General features: G+C 45.1%; 1 protein-coding gene across 6 annotated transcripts in view; it reads left to right on the top strand.

Moving 5' to 3' along the window:
* The window catches only part of ZNF462 (zinc finger protein 462), a 146,136-nt gene that overhangs the window by 62,970 nt on the left and 62,866 nt on the right, over positions 1–20,300 (top strand). For 4 of the 6 annotated variants that reach the window (XM_082204463.1, XM_082204458.1, XM_082204459.1 and 1 more), the window contains 4 exons: positions 3,084–3,336; positions 6,412–11,873; positions 13,338–13,502; positions 16,010–16,293. In XM_082204463.1, coding sequence (XP_082060589.1) covers positions 3,117–3,336; positions 6,412–11,873; positions 13,338–13,502; positions 16,010–16,293 — 6,131 coding nt within the window. In that variant the 5' untranslated portion in view covers positions 3,084–3,116. The remainder of the gene's footprint in view (positions 1–3,083; positions 3,337–6,411; positions 11,874–13,337; positions 13,503–16,009; positions 16,294–20,300) is intronic. The other 2 variants (XM_082204461.1, XM_082204462.1) reach the window with 2 other exon arrangements.

The following is a 20,300-nucleotide window of genomic DNA, read 5'->3' as shown; positions in this document are numbered from 1 at the left end:
GCCACTTTTGTCCCTGTTGTTCCTCAACCGTATTGAAAGGAAGAGATCCCAACCGCTGGCCCCCCGCCCTTTCTCTTTCCCCTCTGTTTCCCCCTCTCCTGCACAATGGAGCTTTCAGAGAACCTCTCTCCAAAAGGAATAGCTCCAGCCTTTGTGTTGAAGGGTGTGCCTATTGGCAAGGCTTGCTGAGGCAGACAGCTTGGCTGGTGATTAACAAAGGTCATTAGACTTTGGAATCTGGCAGCCCGTGTCAGATGGTATGTCTTCTGTGCATAGGAGAACGGCTCCCAAGAGGCCGAGGCTTTCTGAAGGGCTCTCCCCTCCCTCCGCCTCTTCCCCTCCTTTTTCTTCCTCTCCATTCCTGTCCCCTCCCTCTCTCTTTTCTCTCCATCCTTCCTTATTTGTTTCTCTCGCTCTCAGGAAAAGGTCACCCTTCTGCGCCTTCATTCAAGCCTGTGGGACAATTTGGCCAAAACCCTTTTTCCTTCCTGTCTTCGTTGCTGGGATGTGGGTTTTTAAAATTGTCTTGTGTGTGCGTTTTTTGTGTGTGTGGAAGACAAAAGGAGTCCTTGGAGATCTTTGTTGTTGTTGTTGTTGCCCATGGCTGTGTCAGGGAGAGATGCTGGTGTCTATGACAAGCCACGGTGGTCTTCAGGCATCTCTGTGTAGTCCAAAAGAAGAGAAGTCCTCCCTCGTCTCTGAAGAGGCTGGTCCCCTCCCAAAAATCAAAAACAAAAGCATCTTGTGGAAAGAGAGGGAGGAAGGAGGGTGGTTGGTTGGTGTGGAGGAAGGATCTTGCACGCTGGAGAAGAGGCTGAGATGTGTGGAGCCATGTTGCAGGCTGACTAGAAGCTGTGAGCCTATCTCTCTCTCTCTCTCTGAGTACATGACTTGTCTGAGCTAAAATGGCTGCACACAAACACACACATTCGCTCTCTCCCTCTCTCCTAAAGCTCAGAGGACTAGGGCAGCTTAGTGAGTCTTAAAGCTTCAGTGACGCAGAAGCTCATATCTCTTGGAAGTGTGATAAACACACATTCAGCAGAACTGTGGCTTGCTTGGCTCAGGCTGGAAGGGCTCTTACTGGGTGGCTGGGGTGAGTGGGGAGGAGGAGGTCAGGAGCATGGGCAGTGGAAACTGGGGGGGTGAATCCCACCCCGCTTTTGTCTACTGCGACTTTCCATCTTCTCCTTCCTTTGGAGCATTCAGAATTCAGGAGTTGTCTGCTTGCACCATGGAGAGAGAAAGGAGGGGTGGAATTGTTTTCAGGTCTATTGGACTGGGCTGAAGGAGGGAGACTTTGTGGGGTGGGGCCTCCCTGCTGATCCCTGCTGTAATTTGATCCAGAGCAGATAGCAAACCTCTTCCACAACAGTCTTGGGTCCAGGGCTTGCACATAAAAGGTTGAGGATCTCCGTCGCCGCTAGCTTTGTTAAGCTGAGAAACGACCAACCTTCGTTCTTTTGGCTGAAGGAAGGAGAAGGGGGGTGGGTTGCGCCCAACACATCACAGCGTCTGAAAGCCCTGCCAGGGGAGATGTGCCTTTTGTGCTCTCTTGTGTCCAAAGTGGATCTGAATGTTCTGCAGAAGTAACTTTATATCGCCCTGCCATAAGAGAATGGAATTTCCATCAGGGCATTTTTTGGCTGCTGTTAGATCTCTTGGGCTTCTGGAGCTCCTCGCCTGAATGTGACCTGTAGGAGTATGTGAGGAGACTGTCAAAAAAGCCATCCATTGATTAAGATAATAGTTGCTGCTAGGTACATGCCATGCTGGGGTGAAATTACCTCTTAAATTCTTTTCTTTTTTTAAAAAGCCTACCTTTTATCTACAATTTAGGAAGCTGCTCATTTTCAACCTGTTTGGTAGCTCCCCCACAAATTATAGAAACAACAGATTTAGCAGGTCATCTACTGAAGTGACATCCTTACCTCTGAGTAGTACTGGTCTACTGCTTCATATAGTGAAATGCAGACACTGGGGGGAAAAAATTCCTTTCATGCTGTGGAGATACTCATTTTACTTCCCGGAAGAAGGACTAGGTGCTATATTCTCTCAAACTCAGCAAAATAATAATAATAATAATAATAATAATAATAATAATAATAATAATAAGATTTTTAAAGAATCAGTACAGCTGAACTGTGAAAGAACAAATTTGAAAAACCAAAGTCTACTCCTGAAATCATGGACAACCACCAAGGGCAAACTCTGGTTACGGGTCCTAATTAATCTGGAGAGAGGTTTGGACGGCGTGCTAAGCCAAGCCATTGCTTAGCTCAGCATTGTGCAGAAAGAAAACCGACCAAATTGACACAATCTCCTGGCAGCCTCTTGTGTTCGTGCTATAACCAAAGTTTGGCTTGGCGTGACAGGCAAGCTAGGCCACAGGCCTGTAGTACTAAAAGTAAAAAAATGGGAGATCACTAGTTAAAAAAGTATTTGGCACCAATACAGATATCTAGGCTACAGTGTTGGGTGATCCCAACTCGCCTTACTTAGGCTAGTCATGTCCTCTTAGAATCTAACCTTCTTTTAATCCTTATTGAGAAGGATTAAAAGAAGGAGGTACTGGATGAGGCACACCATATATGCGACTTGAGTTTAATGGTGCAAGTGTGGGATTAAAACGCAATAAGTAAATAAGTGTTCAGCTTTTAGGGCAGTGTCAGAAAACTCCTTTGCCCCCTAACTACAGTTGCACTGCATTTTATTGTTTATGACTCTCCACCACATGCTTCCTTGTTCATTGTTAGAGATGTTAGCAGCAGGTAAGAGTTGAATCAAGTGGGTGGGAAAAAGCCAACTGGGCAAGCCCTGGGCACAAAGTAGATCTGAGTCATATCTGATTGTTTCTTGAAGCACTTCTGAGATTCCGGAAATAATCTCCTGCTAGTTTTTGTTCGTTCATTTTTGTAAAAAATGCATCTTTTGGGGGTATCATTTCCTTATATTTGCTCATAACTAAAACTGTGCTACTGAAACTTTCTTTAAAAAAATAAAATAAATCAGTAAACTGTATGCTTCTTATTTATGGACAAAAGATGTCTCTGACAATTTGCTTCTTCTACTTCTTTTTCCAGGCTTTCCTGATGTAAAACTTACCAATAAGGACTATGGAGGTGCTGCAGTGTGATGGCTGTGATTTTCGAGCGCCGTCCTACGAAGATCTTAAAGCTCACATTCAGGATGTTCACACGGCGTTTTTGCAACCCACAGATGTCGCTGAGGAAACTCCTAGCCAGTCAAGGTTTAGCTCTATGAATAGCAATGACCAGGCTGAGGTGGAATATTCTTCTGTAAAAGATGAATTTGGTATTACGGATGAGATAGCAGGTAAAAAAAGAGTACCTTTCTAAAGTCCTTTATTGAAATGTCATTTTATTTTATTTTTTTTCATTGGAGCATCCTCAGGTTGTTGTCCTGCTGTCCACGTTTGTGTGTTGTGACAGCTTATAAATGAGAACAGAAATTGCTTGATAAGTGGACTGGCACCTATGGTGTTCATATTCAACGGAAAGCGGCCATGTTTTGCAGTTGAGTGTTGGGATTCCATCACAAACCTATGTTGATTTTATTGCAATAGCCTATAAAAAATTGTAGCAACTGCATGCTACTACAGGGGATACCAGGGGTGCGGGTGGTTCTGTGGTCTAAACCACCGAGCCTCTTGGGCTTGCCAATTGGAAGGTCGGCGGTTTGAATCCCTGCAACGGAGTGAGCTCCCGTTGCTCTGTCCCAGCTCCTGCCAACCTAGCAGTTTGAAAGCACACCGGTGCAAGTAGATAAATAGGTACTGCTGTGGCAGGAAGGTAAACGGCGTTTCCGTGCACTCTGGCACTTGTCACGGTCCTCTGTGCACCAGAAGCAGCTTAGTCATGCTGGCCACATGACCTGGAAAGCCTGAAAGCGAGATGAGCGCCACAACCCCGTAGTTGCCTTTGACTGGACTTAACTGTCCAGGGGTCCTTTACCTTTACCTATACCACAAGCGTTAATTAAGTAGACATAATTGGGCCCATCACAGGTTAGTTCCAACTCCTGATCAAAGGTTAAAAAGAAAAAAAAGTCAGGTGTGGGAAATTTTTGATCTGCCTTGGTGAGCTAGATCTTTATCTGCCTCTGCTCTGGGGGGGGGGGCAACTTTGACAAGTGGACACCCATTGGTTCATTATCTGATGCCAGGTGATTGATGGGTGAGTAGCCCCACCTAACTTTGAAAAGATTGTCTGCCGGGTGGGAAGAGGTACTGTACAATGCAGGAATGAACTCTCTGTGCATCAGTTGATGCAGAATTAAATGCAGGTTTAATTCTGCATTTTGCAGTCACATCTCTCCCTGATGTCACATGTGGGGCAGGTGGGTATGGCTCCAGAAAAATGACCTCACAGGCAAAATGAGGAGGCCTGGTGTTGCCACGTTTTGCTTAGGGCCTTGTGTACAGGATTTATCCCATGGCAAACACTGCTTTTAGTTTTATATTCCGCTCAGAAGATGCATTCAGGAACTACAACACTAATTCCTAGAAATGTAATTGTATTTGCAAGTATTTTTCGCTCTATAAAACGCACCAGACCATAAAACGCACCTAGTTTTTGGAGGAGGAAAACAAGAAAAAAAATATTCTGAAGCCAGAACAACAAGAGGGATCGCTGCGCAGCAAAAGCTGTTCTGGTTTCTGGGATAGCTGTGCAGCCTGCATTCACTCCATAAGACGGACACACATTTCCCCTTTACTTTTTAGGAGGGAAAAAGAGAGTCTTAGCAAAAAATATGGTAATTCACATGCATACCAGTGAAGCTAATAATGGACACACATTCCAAGCGTGGCATTGATGGAGTATTGACGGAACTGCTTCCATAGCAATATTTTTGCAACTAGGTCTACTTAGCTGTATGTAATGGTAATAGTTAATAACAACCTGCTTTTTAACCTAAGGTCCCAGGGTGCAGTGCAACAATTTGAAATACAACATTAAAAATACATGTTTTTAAAATAGTTAAGTGTGACATCGAAATTCGACTGGTGTTTCATCCCATCATTGTTTTAATGCATTTTTTAAAAATAATTTGGAATTATGTGAACTATATTTTTTAAAAAGCTTAATAGTAGAGTAACAGAATGATAAGAGTTAGAAGGGGTGCTTAGAGGACATCTAGTCAAACTCTCTACTCAGTGAATCCAGAGCCTTCCTAACATATGATTGTCCGTCTTGAAGACCTCCAGTGAGTGAGAGCTTACTTCACCCCTCTGGGTAACTGGTTCCATTGTTGAGCTGTTCCCGCTATCAAGTTGCTTTTCTGACATTCAACTGAAACCTGCCCTGCTGTAGCTTAAACCTCTCGGATCTAGTCCTGCCCACAGGGCATCAGTCTTTCTCCTCTTCTACCATTGCAGTTCACATCTCCCATCTACTTACGTGTTTAATCACTGACACTTCCCTATGAGAGAACTTGTAAGCAAAAATGACATTTCATCATATCATAGGAAGTATCTATGCTATGAACTCAGTACAGTGGTACCTCGGGTTACATACGCTTCAGGTTACATACACTTCAGGTTACACACTCTGCTAACCTAGAAATAGTTCTTCAGGTTAAGAACTTTGCTTCAGGATAGGAACAGAAATCAGGCTCCGGCAGCACGGCAGCAGCAGGAGGCCCCATTAGCTAAAGTGGTGCTTCAGGTTAAGAACAGTTTCAGGTTAAGTACGGACCTCCGGAACGAATTAAGTACTTAACCCGAGGTACCACTGTACTTACGGATAAATGCAGACTTTATTTTTTTAAAAAAACGTTAGTTCAGCTGTTTTGCCATTGTCATCGGGCTTTTAAATCGTGTAAATAATTGTGGTTCACATTTTAAAAATAAAGAAATTATGTATTTGGTTTTTCAGATTAAAATTTTACAGTCAAATATCCAACATACAACATAAAAACAAGATTCCACGGAATCTCTTGGACTTCCCTCCTCCCCTTTGTGGGTCCTGCTGTTAATCATTTCCTCCTGCATCTTTATGATAATCCAAATCTTTTACCTCTCCATATTTACCTGGCAGGGGAGATACCATGATCACATATTTTTTAATTAAACAATTGTTGTTGTTGTTGTTGTTTTATTTCTGTTCTGCCTTTGTTCCCTAACAGAGACTCAAGGCAGTTTACGGATAAAATAAGAATAGCTAAAAGCATGTTGGGGAAATTATTTTTAAAAGAACAGTTAAACATTAATAGAATTAAACTATCTATCTACAGTGTCTATATCTATCTATCTATCTATCTATCTATCTATCTATCTATCATCTACCTACCTACCTACCTACCTACCTGAACTATTTAAAACACAGATAAAAAGTTCAATATCAAATTCAAGGATTTCTAAAACAATGTTTTATTCTCTCTCTTTTTTAGGACAAAATGCAGCTCAGCTGGGGACTGGAAATTATTACAGCCATAGCCAGAGTTATTATGGCCAGCATATGCTCTCCAAGCCAGCGAGCAAGTTTTTCCAGTGCAAATTCTGTGTGCGTTATTTCAGATCCAAAAACCTACTCATAGAGCATACGCGGAAAGTGCACGGTGCTCAGGCGGGAGGATCTCCAGCTGGATCGCCCGGTACTAGCTCCTTAAATTACAACATTATGATGCACGAGGGCTTTGGTAAGGTTTTTTCTTGCCAGTTCTGCACCTACAAGTCTCCGAGGCGTGCGAGGATTATTAAGCACCAGAAGATGTACCACAAAAACAGCCTGAAGGAGAGCTCCACCCCTCCCGCCGCTTCAGCTGCCATATCTGAATCGGCATCGACATCTGTGCCAGTACAGGACTCTTGCAAGGAACTCCCAGCCGAAGTTGTAGAACGCAGTATTTTGGAGTCTATGGTCAAGCCTTTGACCAAGTCGAGAGGGAACTTCTGCTGCGAATGGTGTAGCTACCAGACGCCCCGAAGGGAACGCTGGTGCGACCATATGATGAAAAAGCATCGCAGCATGGTGAAAATATTGTCAAGCCTGAGGCAGCAACAGGACGGGACCAACATGCCAGACGTATCGAGCAAGGGTCCACCAAGCCCCACTCCAAACACCAACTACATCCCTATGAATGCCTCTGGGCGGGAGATGCCGAATGCAAACCTCCCAAACTACAGAGGCTCTATGAACAATTCTCTTGTCAGGTCCAACACTTCTACTTCTTCAAAGTTTTCTTCTGTTTCTTACCCTCACATGAAACACAAAGCACCTCACAACTCTGGCATTGTTAATTTGTCGGACAGGTCTCGCTACGCGATGGCCGACATGGCAAATTCTTCCGCCGATATGGATACAAACAGTATGCTCAATGACTCCAGTTCTGACGATGAGCTAAATGAACTAGACAGTGAAAATGGGTTGAACTCCATGGATCACCAAACCTCAGGGCTAACTGCAGAGCAACTGATGGGGTCTGAGGGCCACAAGTTACTGGAAACAAAGGGGATCCCCTTTAGGAGGTTTATGAATAGATTCCAGTGCCCCTTCTGCCCTTTCCTTACCATGCATCGGCGGAGCATTTCCCGCCATATTGAAAACATCCATCTGTCTGGAAAGACAGCAGTATACAAATGTGATGAATGTCCATTTACTTGCAAGAGCTCGTTCAAACTCGGAGCTCATAAACAGTGTCACACCGGTGCAGCGTCCGACTGGGATGCAGTGAATTCCCAAACAGAAAGCATAGCTTCTTCGCTAAATGAAAGCACAGTATCCTACGAAGGGGGCAATATAAATGGCAGGAAGTCCGGTGGGTTAATGGATTCCATGGGGCAGCAGCAGCAACAATCTCCGCAGTCCAACTCGCAGCATCCATATAAGTGTACCATGTGCAATTATTCCACGACTACTTTGAAAGGTCTCCGGGTTCATCAGCAACACAAGCACTCGTTTTGCGACAACTTGCCAAAATACGACGGCCCGTCCTCAAATACTCCACAAGACAGTGAGCCTGATGCTCACGCCTCTCCCAGCACCGTGAAGAAAAGTCAGACCTCAATTCTTGGGCTGTCTTCTAAAAACAACTTCGTAGCTAAAGCCTCTCGGAAGATGTCCAGTGACTTTCCGCTCGATCTTTCACCAGTGAAGAAGAGAACTAGAATCGATGAGATAGCTAGCAATTTGCAAAGCAAAATCAGTCAAAACAAGCAACAGGAAGATGCAGTGATTAACGTAGAGGAGGAGGAGGAGGAAGAAGACGACAATGAAGTGGAGATAGAAGTTGAGCTGGACAAGGAAGAAGAACAAGGAGAGCCACTGATGGAAATTGCAACATTTGCTTCCCAGCAAATGTGGGGAAGAGATACCATCGAGTCTCAGAAAGAGCCCAACTACAGGAGCATTGGCCATGATTACAATTCCACCAATGGGGCAGAAATTGAGCTAACTATATCTGAGGATGAAGAGGACTATTATTGTTCTTCAATTGGCTTGAAAGACCAAGGTCTGAATTCATCTGCTTTGGGCAGCCAGTCCAGTATATATGGATCTGACCAAAACAATGAAAATTCTGATTATGGTGACTCCGGAAGGCTTTACTATTGTAAACACTGTGACTTCAGCAACAAATCCGCCAGGAGTGTTAGCACTCATTATCAACGGATGCATCCATACATTAAATTCAGCTTTAGGTATATCCTGGATCCCAATGATCACAGTGCGGTGTACAGGTGTCTCGAATGTTACATTGATTATACAAACTTTGAAGACCTGCAGCAGCACTATGGGGAGCACCACCCTGAAGCCATGAATGTACTAAATTTTGATCATTCCGATTTGATCTACCGCTGCCGTTTCTGCTCTTACACCAGCCCGAATGTTAGGAGCCTGATGCCACATTACCAAAGAATGCACCCAACAGTTAAAATTAACAATGCAATGATATTCTCCAGCTATGTGGTTGAACAGCAAGAGGGCTTAAGTTCAGAGTCGCAGACTCTCAGAGAGATCTTGAACTCCGCTCCAAAAAGCCTGGCCTCTCCATCTCCCGTTGCCCGTGGGACTGGCGTACCTTCTGCTTTTAACAAAAATTCTCCGAAAAGTAATAGCCCAGAATCCGAAAGCCAGAAGGAGTCGTCAGTAAACAGCGTTGTGGTTTATGACTGTGACGTCTGCTCGTTTGCAAGTCCTAACATGCATTCTGTCTTAGTTCATTACCAGAAGAAACACCCTGAAGAGAAAGCTTCGTACTTCAGGATTCAGAAGACGATGCGTGTCGTGTCTGTTGAGAGGGGCTCTGCTCTGGCTCAGATGGCTTATGAACTGGGATCGCCCATCTCCCCCAAAATGTCCACTATGGCTTCGCAACTGCCACCTCCACCACCTCCAGAACTTACGACTGAGCTTTACTACTGCAAACATTGCTCTTACAGCAACCGCTCAGTGGTTGGGGTGCTTGTGCATTACCAGAAAAGGCACCCAGAAATAAAAGTGACTGCAAAGTACATTAGGCAGGCACCTCCCACTGCAGCAATGATGAGATCTGGAGAGATCCCTCCTGGTGTTCCCAGGCCACCAGCATCTATGCAACAGCTTAACCGGGGCAACTCTGAGAGTGCCGCCTCGGAGAATGAGATGTTCTTCTGCCAGCACTGTGATTATGGAAACCGGACTGTGAAAGGCGTGCTCATACATTACCAAAAGAAGCACCGCGATTTCAAAGCCAATGCAGATGTAATTAGGCAGCACACGGCCACAATCAGGAGCCTTTGTGATCGTGGCCAGAAAAACTCCCCCGGCGGCATGCAGACTCCCGCTTCCAACGCTGAGCGAGAGAAGGCTAAGCTGAGAGCTCTCAAGTGCAGGCAGTGTTCTTACACATCTCCTTATTTCTACGCACTTAGGAAGCACATTAAAAAGGACCACCCGAGTTTGAAGGCCACAGTCACCTCTATTTTGCGATGGGCATTTTTGGATGGCTTAATAGAAGCCGGGTATCATTGTGAGTGGTGCATCTATTCTCACGCCGAACCCAGCGGCTTGCTTGTGCATTACCAAAGGCGACATCCTGAGCATTATGTTGACTATACGTATATGGCAACAAAGCTCTGGGCAGGGCCAGATCCTTCGCCTCCAGCCTTACTGATCCCATCAGAGATGAAGACGTATAAATGCAGAGACTGCATTTTTGAAGCATCTTCCATTTGGGACATTACTAATCACTACCAAGCTTTTCATCCCTGGGCTATGAATGGAGATGAATCTGTATTACTAGATATTATCAAGGAGAAAGATGCAGCCGATAAAGCCATCCCAGCATCCAACGATGCTGGAGCCAGGGTCAATTCGGAGGGCCAGATGGCCGGGCCACATGTGGATCAGGATGCAGAATATGCAGAGGATACAAACCTGGTCCAGGACAAAGCTATCCAGCTCACCTCTGCAAACCCTGCAATCTCATCAACGCCATACCAGTGCACAGTGTGCCAGTCGGAGTACAACAATTTGCATGGACTTCTGACCCACTATGGCAAAAAGCACCCTGGGATGAAAGTTAAAGCTGCAGATTTTGCACAAGACATAGATATTAACCCAGGAGCAGTGTACAAATGTAGGCATTGCCCGTACATTAATACACGCATTCACGGTGTTCTCACACACTACCAGAAAAGGCACCCCTTGGTGAAGGTCACCGCGGAAGATTTTGTGCACGATGTGGAGCAGCCAAATGACATGAACCAGAATGATGTGGAGGAGACCAGCAGAATTTTCAAGCAAGGATACGGTGCTTACAGGTGTAAATTGTGCCCTTACACGCACGGCACGTTAGAGAAGCTCAAAATCCATTACGAGAAATACCACAACCAGCCTGAATTTGATGTGTTTGCACAGTCTCCTCCTAAGCTGCCGGCCTCTGTGGAGCCTGAAGTCGTCGCTGAGATTAAGCCCTCTCCAGAAATCTCTCCGGAGGAGATCATTGGAGACGATTCGGTGCCTCCTTCGCACTTCTCCAGTTCCCATCTGGTGTCCCACACGGTGTTCCGGTGCCAGCTCTGTAAGTATTTTTGCTCCACCAGGAAAGGGATCGCTAGGCACTACCGGATAAAACACAACAACGTCCGGGCCCAGCCAGAAGGGAAGAACAACCTCTTCAAATGCGCCTTGTGCTCCTACACGAACCCTATCCGTAAAGGCTTGGCTGCGCATTACCAGAAGCGCCACGACATCGACGCCTACTATACGCACTGCTTAGCTGCTTCGAGGACTGTCAGCGATAAGCCCAACAAAGTGATCATCCCGTCGCCCCCGAAAGAAGATTCCCCCCAGCTAAGCGAGGAGCTGAGGAGGGCAGTGGAGAAGAAGAAGTGCTCTCTCTGCTCCTTTCAGTCCTTCAGCAAAAAGGGAATCGTCTCGCACTACATGAAGCGACACCCAGGCGTGTTCCCCAAGAAGCAGCATGCCAGCAAGCTGGGGGGCTACTTCACCGCCGTGTATGCGGATGAGTACGAGAGGCCGCAGGCTCTGCCGGAGGAGAGGAATGACTTGGAGAAGCCAGAAGTGGAGGTGGAGGCTCCCGAAATGGAGTGGCTCCCTTTCCGCTGCGTCAAGTGCTTCAAGCTCTCCTTCAGCACGGCCGAGCTGTTGTGCTTGCATTACACCGATCACCACAGCAAGGACCTGAAGAGAGACTTTGCCATACTGGGGAGCGGTCCCCGTTTCCAGAACCCCATCTTCCAGTGCCGGCACTGCGACAGCAAGCTGCATAGCATGGCGGAGCTGACCTCGCACTTGAACAGCCACAACGAGGAATTCCAGAAGCGTGCCAAACGCCAAGAGAGGAGGAAGCAGCTTCTGAGCAAGCAAAAATATGCAGATGGTGCTTTTGTAGATTTCAAACAAGAGAGGGTAAGGATATGTTTGCACATTTTAGATTTATGTTTGGTGTTCTCTCTCCTTCCCCACCCCCAGGAGATTTCTCGTTAGTGGCGTCCAGATGCACATTGCCTTTGGCAGCTGAGGAGATACAGGCGCACCAGTGACTTGGTGTGCCAATAAGCCCTAAGTCAATTAAACATTGCCACTTGATTACACCCCCTTCTTTCATTTCTTCCACCTCTTCCTCAAAGCCCTGGCGTGTCCTTTCCTCCCCTCCCACCTCCCCTTCTTCATTGCAAAGCCAATTTCTCTTTGGCACCAGTTCCTGCCAGCTTTCCAGTATGACAAAACCTCTTGTTTCTTCTACCTGCCCCTCTGCCCTTTGGTATGATACGACCAACATTTATTCTCATTTCTCAGCTGCAGCGTGAAAAATTACTCAGAAGAAAGCCTGATGGGTAGCCAATGTGGTACCCTCCAGATGTTGTTGGACTACAACTCCCATCAGCCCCAACCTGCATGTGGCCAATGGTCATGGAGGATGGGAGTTGTAGTCTAGCAACATCTGGAAAGTACCATGAATCCCACTGAGTTAAAGCGTTTTCCTTGTGTACGGCTAATCAAACCTTACCTTAGTTTATTTAGAGCAACTCGCTTCCTTTGGTAGGAGTTTTAAGCAACTTATTACAGTTGCTTAACTGCAGAGCCTACAGGGGGCCTACAGATGTCCTTGGACCAATTCCCACCATCCTCTGTCATTGGCCAGGTTATCTGGGGCTGATGAGATTTGGGAATCCACAGGTTCTCCAACTTATTACGTACATACTTGGGGGTTACCAATAAACGCATCCAGTTGGGTCAACTACTATTGAAGGGAGACTGGATTTTGGTTTGTCAGGAGCCTAGTTCTCAAGCTGGATCCTTGCTTAATGGGGACCCATATGTCCAGGAGGACTTCTGCTGACTTTCAGTTTCATCGAATCTTGGCATATTGTTAGAAACAGTGATCAGTTAAGCAAATCAGGTCCATAAATAATGGTTTAAAAGTGGCTTGTATGGCAGTCATTTAAACCAGGGTTTACATAGCAGTTCAAAACCTACTTTCATGAGTACAGTATATATTCACTAAAAATGTTAAAATACCGTAATGTTAAAAAGCCCAAGAAATCTTGGGAAGCGAAGCTTTGTGAGGATAATGAGTGCTCTCTGCAAAGGATATCTAGTGCCTTCACGCGCATGTTAATACAAACAATATCTGAGCTGAGTTTTCCTACATTTCCAAGGAATTGGGGCAATATTTTAATGGTGCGGCATGCATTTAAGAAACCTTCAAACGTCAGCCTTTAGATGAAACAGTGCTGCCTCAGTGGCTTCCTCATTGTGTAATAAGCATACTATTCCAAATTTTATTTGCGTTGCTTGTTTAGAAACCTATTTACATTTGTTTCAGGAAAGAAACCGCTTTTTAAGTTTCAAATTGTTGTTGCCTTACAGCCTTTTGGTAATGTGGAAGAAGTTTCAAAACTGAAGGAGAGGAAAGTGGTGGGCTACAAGTGTAAATTTTGTGTGGAAGTTCATCCAACCCTTCGCGCTATCTGCAACCATCTTCGTAAGCACGTTCAATACGGGAATGGCTCCTCGGTGTCTGCTGCAGTCAAGGTGAGAGAATAGTTTGGGGACTGAAGGCATAATTGCATTAAGAGGAAAATGGGCCAATTGACAGTGTTTTCTGGCGCTGGCACCACATTACCACAGTTAATTTTTTTATTATTAAAAAAAGCTGCTTGTTCTTTTTATTGGATTCAGTGTTAACTTGTTTCCTAGATCACAAGTCTTTTTCCCCCGATGCATGGGAATATTTTTTCTTTTTTAGAACAGATGGTCTAGACTCTTGAGCAAAAGGGTATTTTTAATTCCGATTTGCTCTTGTACTTTTCTAAAGATCGCTTTAAAAATAAAAAAGTACAACAGCAAATCAGAACAATTTTTTTTAAAATAAAAAAAGAGTATTAGGGAGCACGTTTGTAAAAGTTAGTGTACTTAACAGTTAAAGTGGCGGTGTACAAGCTGTGTATGGAAGTTCAGGTGTATGCTGCAGAATTCAGCTTCCTTTTGAAAATCAGTTTCCCTTTCCCTTTTTTTAAAGCGGCTTTCTGGTCCCTGTTAGGAATGAAGCTACGCTTGAAAATGCACAGGTTAACCCTAATGCGGGGGAATCCCGCTTGAACCACGGGGAAATGGGCTCCATGGTGAGCTCCAGTTATCAGTAGGATTGACAAGAGTGCAGAATCTCTAGCTTTACGGAGGCTTAAGCCCTTGTTCCAGGCTTTCTCTACTTTCCCCAGGCAATACATCTTGCCTACACAATGCCAGAATAATAATAATTTCTTCTCAAGGTCTTCAGCACTTCCCATGCTCTTTTCTGGGGTCTTCTCCCACGGCAGCCACCATAGTCCCCCAGCTTCCCCAAGGTCTGGGTGACAGGGGAAGCCCCTTCTCAGACCACATGTACATCCCTGCTGGCAGGGGGGCAGCTAAGAGCCAATTGTCCCTTAGACCAGCCTTGGCTTGCTAGCCAATCTCCTCTCTCTCTCCCCGCACCTCCAAGCCTTTGACTGTTGCCTCTAGGCCAGGCATGGCCAAACCTGGCCCTCCAGGTGTTTTGGGACTACAATTCCCATCATCCCTGACCACTGGTTCTGTTAGCTAGGGATGATGGGAGTTGTAGTCCCAAAACACCTGGAGTGCCGAGTTTGGCTACTACTGCTCTAGGCTATTTAAGCTCAGGAGTTCCAAACCGCTCTTCATTAGTGTTCGGTAACAGGCAGCTGTCCCCTGCCCCACTGCTCTCTTAGATGGCTTAACTGAAGTGTATCCCTGGCTCGTATAGAGGTGGGTTTGGGCCTTCTTAAAGGCCTGGTCCTATTAGCCGTTTGCCTGAGGCGATCACCTGCGGATCTTCACATATAGCAATGCCGGATGAACTTTCAGGAGCCAGAGGGGTTGATGGCATAAGGTTTCCGGTGTTCTGGGGCAAAGCATCAGTGCCTCCTATAACTCTTCAGCGAGCTGAAGCAGATTTATTAAGCAAATAAAAGAAACCATACTGGTTCGCTCAGTTTGCATAGCTTATGTACAATACAGGGGTACCTTGGTTCCCGAATAGCTTAGCTGTCGAACAAATTGGCTCCCGAATGCTGCAAACCCGGAAGTAAGTCTTCCGGTTTGCGAAAGTTTTTCGGAAGCCAAACGTCCGACGCGGCTTCCGCTTGAGTGCAGGAAGCTCCTGCAGCCAATCGGAAGCCGCGCCTTGTTTTTCGAACGGCTTTGGGAGTCGAACGGACTCCCGGAATGGATTAAGTTTGAGAAGCAAGGTACCAGTGTATACATTTTGTTGCTGCAGAGGGTCTGTCTGCTGTAAGGGAGAAGGTGGCCTTTCAAATATCACACAACGAAAGAGATCACGTTACTTTATCTTGCAAAGCTCTTCATAGGCTAGTAGTTGACAGTGCATAGCTGCACTTGAAGCAAATGAGGAGGGGGGGAAACATTTACGCCATTCTCATTTTTTAAAAAATGGAGCATGAGCTGTACAGTTTTGTGCCAGAGTTAGACCAGTAAGCTGAAAGAAGGAGAGCAAGCATTTTATAAGGAAGGTTGGCATTTCCTTAGAATTCACGTTGTTTCCATCTGACAGAGGGAGCTGCTATGGGGGAAAAAATTATTGGCAATCTTGGAAAACGATGTGCTCCAGCAGCACTGTCAGCCACCAATGCAGTCAGGATGCTTGTTTCTTTAGAACAGTGTTTCCCAAGCTTTGGGTCCCCAGCTGTTTTTGAACTACAAGTCCCATCATCCCTGAACACTTCTTCTGCTATCTAGGGATGATGGGAGTTGTAGTAAAAAAAAACACACACACAAAAAAAAACAGCCGGAGACTCAAGTTTGGGAAACACTGCTTTTAGAGACATCTTTTTCGTTTGTGATTTCAGTGATATTTTTATTATTCTTTATTTTATTTTATTTTTTGAGAACCTGCTCCTAGCTGGGGTTGTAGAGGTTCTGCTATTAGAGGAAAACCATAGACTTCCATAGATTTAATAGTAAACCATAGGGCAGAAGGGAGAGAGAATTGATGGCTTTGGGGGGGGATGTGTGTCTTTTAGCAGGAAGCTGAAGATCCTTCAAATACAGCTTTCTTGGAGGGTGTTGAGGGACCCAAAGACCCTGGCAGTGTTTCCACTGTGGAACTTGCAGAAGCTGAATCTGGACCATCACTGGAAGATGAAACCAGGCCTGGTGGCTACCACTGCAGCCAGTGTGACCGGGTTTTGATGTCTATGCAGGGTCTACGATCGCACGAGAGGAGTCACTTGGCATTGGCCATGTTTACTCGCGAAGACAAGTACAGCTGCCAGTATTGCTCCTTTGTCTCTGCTTTCAGGCACAAGTAAGTCTATATTGTTTTACCATTTCTTCTGCTCACCGTTCAGTTAGCACTTGCCTGCGTGCTAAAAGGCGGGATTCTATATCAGGGGGTTGGACTCGATGGCCCTTGTGGTCTCTTCCAACTCTATGATTCTATGATATCCACACAGAAGCACGTATTGTTTTCTTGATGCACTGATGTTGGATGGGCATTGCCAACTCAGAATAGCTAGTTTTTCATTGTGGCCTGCCAGTTACGTATGTAGGAATCGTGACAAATTGATTTAAGTCTCCAGACTCTATCTTCAGGGAGATATATACTTCAAAATGTAGGACAGAAATCAGATGCACACCAGATTCTCAACATCCTATTGCAAATTTCAATCTCTCTCTATATATATATTATACACACACATACACAAACACAATTTTTCAGATTTTTTAAATTTTATAATCACAATAATTCATATATTCAATACTTTTCCAAGAATACAATATAGACTCCCCACCCCACCCCTGTCCTGAATTCCAATTTTCTCCCCCATAATTTCTTGCATCTCATTTTATTTCTCCAAATTCTTTGTTTTCCCTCTTACTTATCTTAATTTCCAGTTGTATAATTACATAAATGGTATATCAAACCTGCAAAGCAAATTTCAATCTCAATTAAAACCAACATCCCCCTATTCATTTATGGTTTTCAAAGATTGGCCCCACTGAGGATCCATTCTAGGGAGCAAGTCTGTCACACACCTGAGTCAATGCCCTGCGCACCTTGCATCAAAGAATAATAAAGAATATGATTGGTTGTCTCACAAATGTGTATCATATCTGAGAGAACGTGACCCAAGAGCTGTGTTTGCTTTCAGTAGGCAAATGTATATAAATAAATGAATTATTTTCAAATTGGCCCTTTGAGTTGGGATACATTGCAAATTTAACAGTAATTGCTGGGATTGCTCAGCTGGTAAAGCACAAGACTCTTAATCTCAGGGCTGTGAGTTCGAGCCCCACACTGGACAAAAAGATTCCTGAATTGCAGGGGGTTGGATTAGATGACCGTTCTTGGTCCCTTCCAGCTCTACAATTCTATGACTCTATGAATCACTGTTCCAGGGAACTACTCTGGTGAAAAAGACCAACACTTGTTTTACAGCAGGTGAACTGGTTTCCCTCTTCCTTTCCTGGTATTCCACTTGCAGGCCAATCCACAGCCCGCAAGCAACTTTCTGGGAAGTCCCCAATGGTTCCCCCAAAAGTCTCCACTTCCTGCCTCACCTGTGTGGACTTTCCTAGACTGAGGAATAGCAGCCTGGATGTCTATTTCAGCCTTGAAAAGTCCCATCAAGTTGAGGAAGAAAGTAGGGCGGTGCAATTCCTTACCCACTTCTTCCTTTGTCTTTCTGGAGTTTCCCGATCACTGGGATAAAGAGCTGAGTCAGCTCTGGATCAAGTTGACAGGTTCACCTCTGTGAAATTGTCTGCTGAGTCATCTAAAGAGGATTGAGGCATGTAGAAGCAAAGTAGGTTGGCTGGGAGTGAGCAGAGGATGGAAATCCGGGGAGATGCTGTTTGTTTGGGGGGGGGCTGTGTGTGTGTGTGTGTGTGTGTGAGTGAGAGAATGAATGTGGATGAAAGGAAGAAAAAGGGGGCGTCCTTGCACACTTTGCCATTGGCTTTGCCCACCACTGGTAAAGGTAAAGGGACCCCTGACCGTTAGGTCCAGTCGTGGCTGACTCTGGGGTTGCGGCACTCATCTCGCTTTATTGGCCGAGGGAGCCGGCGTACAACTTCCGGGTTATGTGGCCAGCATGACTAAGCCGCTTCTGGCGAACCAGAGCAGTGCAAGGAAACACCGTTTACCTTCCCGCCGGAGCGGTACCTATTTATCTACTTGCACTTTGACACGCTTTCAAACTGCTAGGTTGGCAGGAGCAGGGACCGAGCAACGGGAGCTCACTCCGTTGCGGGGATTCTAACCACCGACCTTCTGATTGGCAAGTCCTAGGCTCTGTGGTTTAACCCACAGCGCCACCCGTGTGCCGGCCCACCACTGGTATGCAGCCCTTAACCATGTTCCCCAGTGGGAACCGGCCCCCAAAGTTTCCCCACCCCTGCTGTATTCAATCAGTGGCTCTGAACCAGCCTAGGACTTTTGTCACAGAACGCTGCATATGGAAATAATTTTATTTGAATAAAAATACAGTCTAAAAGTATGGGGAAACTCCCCCCTCCACCCCCACCCCTTGCCTTTGAGGGGTGGAATTAGGAAAATGTAGGCTTTTCTAGCATTTGGTATCTGTAATATATGTCTAAAATTAACCCTGAGGTCTCGTGTGTCCAAGGGGTTGTGGTGGAAATATTAAGTAGAGTCTTACCCATCTTGCTGACAGAAGAGGAAGGTTTGCTAAAGTATCATCAGGCACACTTGCTGCGTCGTCACTTAATATTTAGGATAAATTCACTTTTGAATACATTTGTAGAGAAATGGAAGGAGTTAATATTTTTAATTGACAATGTATTATTTAAAATTAGGAACTACAACATTTACATATTTGAGATATAGAACACCTTTGAGAGATACAGTCATACCTCGGGTTGAATATGCTTCATGTTGATCACGTTTGAGTTTCACTGCTCGTGCATGTGCAGACACTCAAAACGACCGCATGCGCAGAAGCGGCGAAAAGCAACGCGCACAGACGTGCTGTCGCTAGTTACGTTTGCTTCTAGATGCAAATGGGTCTCCGGGACGGATCCCGCTCGCATCCCGAGGTACCACTGTATCTACTTTTCCAGTTTGTGCTCCTCATATAAACTAGATGCAAGATGCTAGATAATGTGAGCAGTGCTATTTTTTTTCTAGAAAAATAGGTGCCGGTACTCATTATGAAGTTGTTACATTAAGTGCCACACTTTTTAACAACAAAAAAGAGAGGTGCTGGTAGTACATATCCTTCAATATCCCGGGGGGGGGGGAGCGCTGAATTGTTGAGTCTAATGGTATGGACAGGAGGCTGATGAATAGATTTAGCAGTTACATTTATTTATAAAAAGTATTTAAATGACCCCAAGTGCCAGTGAACTGCCTCCTTCCCACTCATTCATTGCGAACGCTGACCCAAATACTAAATGCTGGTAAATGTGTGTGAGTTGCAAATGATAACAAAAGCAGAGAAAACCAGAGCCATTCTTTAAAATAAAAGTAGATTGCTATGTTCAGTTTACATTATTTGCATGTATGTGCTCTGTCAATGGCTTTTGATACAAGAATGTGGGTAATTTAAAAGAATACAAGCGACCCTGTTTTAATATGTGAAATGCTGGAGGGCTGGGTTTTTCCTCTCTCTCTCTTTCCATAGTCCTTCTCTGCACTGCTTATTTATTAATGGATTTTCTCCTCTGAACCTCTTCACACTTCCTCACAATTCTGTCAAGTCCATCCTGGCTTCTCTCCTGGGTGGAAAGATAGGAATCTCTCTTCTGAACAGAAACATGGAACCACTAGGGGGCTGCATTTACAGATGGACAGGGATAAAATTGTATTAGTCCCCCCCCCCCCTCTCTCTCTCTCTCTCACACACACACACACAAAAATGTGTTTTAAGACACTGAACCTTAACATTTCCCCCTCCTTCCAACCTTCAGAACACAAGGATTTTTAAAATTATTTTTCTTTAAAAGTCTTGTAAAAAATTTTTTTAGGATGGCCTTCACACTGGCATGTAGAGAGCATCTTCCTATGTTGGAAATAACATTCACAGTACTCTCAGAACATCACTCACAGTTCACCTTCTTAGTATGGCGAACTTACTGAATCAGGTTGCATCCTGGCCCCAGTTCTATTCAACTTCTACATCAATGATATGGTTAACTGCTTGTCATCTCCGGACTTCCATGCCCCCAAACTGGCTGACAAATCAATATCCGTGCTTTTGTATGCTGATGATGCGATACTTCTATCTCGAACAAGAATAGGCTTAAATAGGCTCATAGGTGAATTTTCAGCATACTGTAGGAGAGAGCAAC

Source organism: Podarcis vaucheri (genome assembly GCF_965113315.1).
Source record: "Podarcis vaucheri genome assembly, chromosome: 17".
Lineage (NCBI taxonomy): Eukaryota > Metazoa > Chordata > Lepidosauria > Squamata > Lacertidae > Podarcis > Podarcis vaucheri.
Note: the sequence above shows the minus strand (reverse complement) of the source record. Positions and strands in the feature narration are given on the sequence as shown.